This window comes from Hyaloscypha bicolor (genome assembly GCF_002865645.1).
Source record: "Hyaloscypha bicolor E unplaced genomic scaffold K444scaffold_16, whole genome shotgun sequence".
Classification (NCBI taxonomy): Eukaryota; Fungi; Ascomycota; class Leotiomycetes; order Helotiales; family Hyaloscyphaceae; genus Hyaloscypha; species Hyaloscypha bicolor.
This window is the reverse complement of record NW_020194518.1, coordinates 288511-291732: the sequence shown is the minus strand read 5'-3', so window position 1 is coordinate 291732 and position 3222 is coordinate 288511. Positions and strand designations below refer to the sequence as shown.

The following is a 3222-nucleotide window of genomic DNA, read 5'->3' as shown; positions in this document are numbered from 1 at the left end:
AGGGCCTTAGTAGCTAATATATCTCTAATCTATTAACTTTAACCGGGCTTATTAGAAGGAGTTTTTAGTCTTAGTAAACTAGCTTAGTTATCTATATAGATATTAAAAAGCTCTCCTCTATTTGCTTTATTACTAGTATATTTAATAGCCCTAGTAATGCCTTCTAGTTCTCTGTTATAGACTATAGTACTAGCTTCTATATTCTGGCTTTCTCTATATTTAGCTATAACCGGAATATAAGGAGTTTCGTGACTATAAACTACAAGCCCTAGGCCTACTCCGATTCCTTTTTTAGTTTGAGATCCATCTATATATATAAATAGTATAGAGCTACTATTATATAAAGTCTTTAGGTAGAAATTATATAATATAGTAGTCTCTTCCTTTGGCTTTTTTAATATAGTAATTTTATAAGGCACTTCTCTATCCCAGGAAGTAAAATAAAAGTGTCTTATAGTTTCTAGATCTCTAGGATCTACTAGATTACTAATAGAATCTACTATAGTTTCTATTTGAGACTTTTTAGCCAAGTAATCTCGCTTTAGATTAGTATTTAGACTATAAATAAAGTCTATATTAGATTCTATTACTTCTAAATCTCTAGATCTTTGGAAGAACTTCTCGAACTCTAGTCTAATAGGGTGTTTTAGACTTAGTTTAAGGATACGGAAAGCATATTAACGTCGACTATAGTTTAGCCTTATAATAGGTGAAACTAAAGCTAATTCGCACAGTCCCCCCGGTTTTTTTTACCCCCCTTACTTTTGCACCCACACTTCACCCACCTTCAGAACTCACTCCATACACTTCAGCCCTTTAGCCCCAGGCTCTAGAACCTACTATAAGTAGAGCTAGAGCAGGCTAAATGGCCCCTCCTGACCCCCCGGGCTCCAGCCCCCCCACGACAGACCCCCAAGACCTCGGAGAGCTTCCAGAGGGCCCTACGGATTAACTAGACCTACCTACTACCTCCCCACTAGCTCGGTTCAGCCAGGGAGCTCAATTCGCATTCGATTTAGCTACAAATCCCATCTCTTCAGACGAACTCGCAGCCCCTTTTCCTCAGCCTAATTCGGCTAGTGCGGCTCGACTGAGCCGCCTCCAGAACGGGCTAAAGCGTGGCCCTAGCTTGAGCGATATTGATAGCGATATCGATAAGGAATACCAAAACCACGGAAACCACCACTAATATCAGAATCAAGCTTTGAATGAAGCTAAATTACTGATTCGTTAAGCCCGGGACTTAATAGTCAAAGCTATTACTATTACTCCGTCACATGACCAGTAATCTCGACTACTAGATTTAGTAGAAATCTTCAGAGAATACACTGAATTCGGCCGTATCCGCCATACTAGTACTTTACTAGCCTCTCAGGTAGCGAACCTCGAAAATGCTACTAAACGGATCGAAATTCAATCAAGAACTCAAGCTAAACTAGCTACTCAAGCTACTAAAGCTACTCAAGCTCAAGCTACCACCTCTGGAAAGCCTACTTGGGCTAAAATCGCTACTCAAGAACCACAATCTCACTCGGAAAAGGACTGGACTATAGTATCACATACTAAGTCCAAAAATCAGGGAGGAAAAGGCCCTAGTACACTTATTAGTGGCGGTAGTGCTCGTGACACTAATAAACCACCTAGTGGTTCTAGTGCTCGTGACACTAGTACAAAATCAATGGCCCTCTCTAGGAAAAGCACCTTCCTACTAGCTCATATGGAGCAGGCTACTTCCTTTTCAGCTATTTCCGTCCGCAATTTGCTTAATAATGCTTTCCGCGCGAAGGGGATCAAGGGACTAGTAATCTCTACGGTCTCTCTTTCCTCAAAGGGTAATATTATAGTAAATACTACCCCTGAGTTCAACTCTGACTTTTTGGTTCAAAATGAAGCTACTATAAAGGGGGTGCTTCCCTTAGTTACAAGCGTATAAAAAGGAGAACCCTGGTATAAAGTTATTATCCACGGTCTACCTATTCGGGAGTTCGATACGTCTGAGGGAATGGACTTAGTCCTAGAAGAGATCAAGACCTTTAATAAAGGACTAGAGCCTATTGGCCAGCCTTATTGGGCCACTTCTAAGGAAAAGAGAGACTCAGGACTCCAGCGAGCTGGTTCAGTAGTAGTGGCATTCCCTACCGAGGCTCAGGCTAATAGAGCTATTAAAAATAGACTCCTTATAGCCGGAATCTCTGCTAAGGTAGTAAAATATCATACTATCTCTAGCACTGCACAGTGCACTAGGTGCGCAGGGTATGGGCACTTAGATTCCATATGCAAAAAAGAACCTAAGTGTTTACTATGTGGTGAGGGTCACGTGACTGAGAACCATTTTTGCTCTATCTGTAAAAAGAAGGGTAAAAAATGCCCACACGTGACCACCAAATGCTCTAATTACTTAAGTACTACCCACTCAGCTAGTTCTAAGCTATGTGAGGTTTACTTAGCTATTAAAAAAGCTACCACTACCACGATTCCTACTATTACTATTAATGAGTAGCTACGTCAAAGTACTACAAGTTAATGTGAATCGTAATAGCTCTACTACTGAAAACGTCTTGCAAACAGCTATAGAACTGGATATTAAAGTCCTAGTAATCCAGGAGCCTTGGGTAATAGCAAGGGATAGTAATAATAGGAAATATCGTTCCATTATACACTCTAGCTATTACCAAATACTCCCGAATTACGGTACCTTGAGACCTAGAACCTTATTTTATATAGCTCGCGAACTGCAAGCTAGTCTAGCCTCAAACTCACCAAGTGATCCTGATTGCTTAATTATAGACTTAAGTCTAGGTGCACTAAAAATGCAGCTAATTAATTTCTATAATGCAGTTCACCCAGAAGACCCTAATAGTATATTAACTATATTAAGAGAGGATATTTTACCTACTACTCTCTTAGATAGTACTCTATTACTAGGTGATTTTAATACACATTATCCTTGGTGGGATCCCCTTAAAAAACCTCAAAGCACTCATGCTATTCATTTAATTAGCTATATAGAGAATTACTCTTTAAGGCTATTAAATAAACCAGGGGAAGGTACCTTCTATAGACCGAATATGTCCATTCCTTCCGTATTAGACTTAAGTTTTGCTACTAGTGGAATAGTAACTAAGATTAAGGACTGGCAAGTGCTTCCAGACTTAGGTTCTAATTACTTCGGGGTTCTATTTACTATTAGTAAGTCGACTTATAGCTCTAGTTCTACTCCAG

General features: G+C 39.7%; 2 protein-coding genes across 2 annotated transcripts; both read left to right on the top strand.

The window, feature by feature from the left end:
• Positions 1-958: 958 nt before the first annotated feature.
• Positions 959-1288, top strand: K444DRAFT_607834 (uncharacterized protein; the record flags this gene model as incomplete). The annotated part of the gene is made up of 2 exons (XM_024879248.1): positions 959-1079; positions 1236-1288. Coding segments are annotated over 2 exons (174 nt in total), but the record flags the coding sequence as incomplete, so codon positions are not given.
• A 648-nt stretch (positions 1289-1936) lies between these two features.
• Positions 1937-2963, top strand: K444DRAFT_702840 (uncharacterized protein; the record flags this gene model as incomplete). Its single annotated transcript, XM_024888059.1, has 2 exons — positions 1937-2345; positions 2596-2963. Coding segments are annotated over exons 1-2 (711 nt in total), but the record flags the coding sequence as incomplete, so codon positions are not given.
• Between the last annotated feature and the right edge of the window lie 259 nt (positions 2964-3222).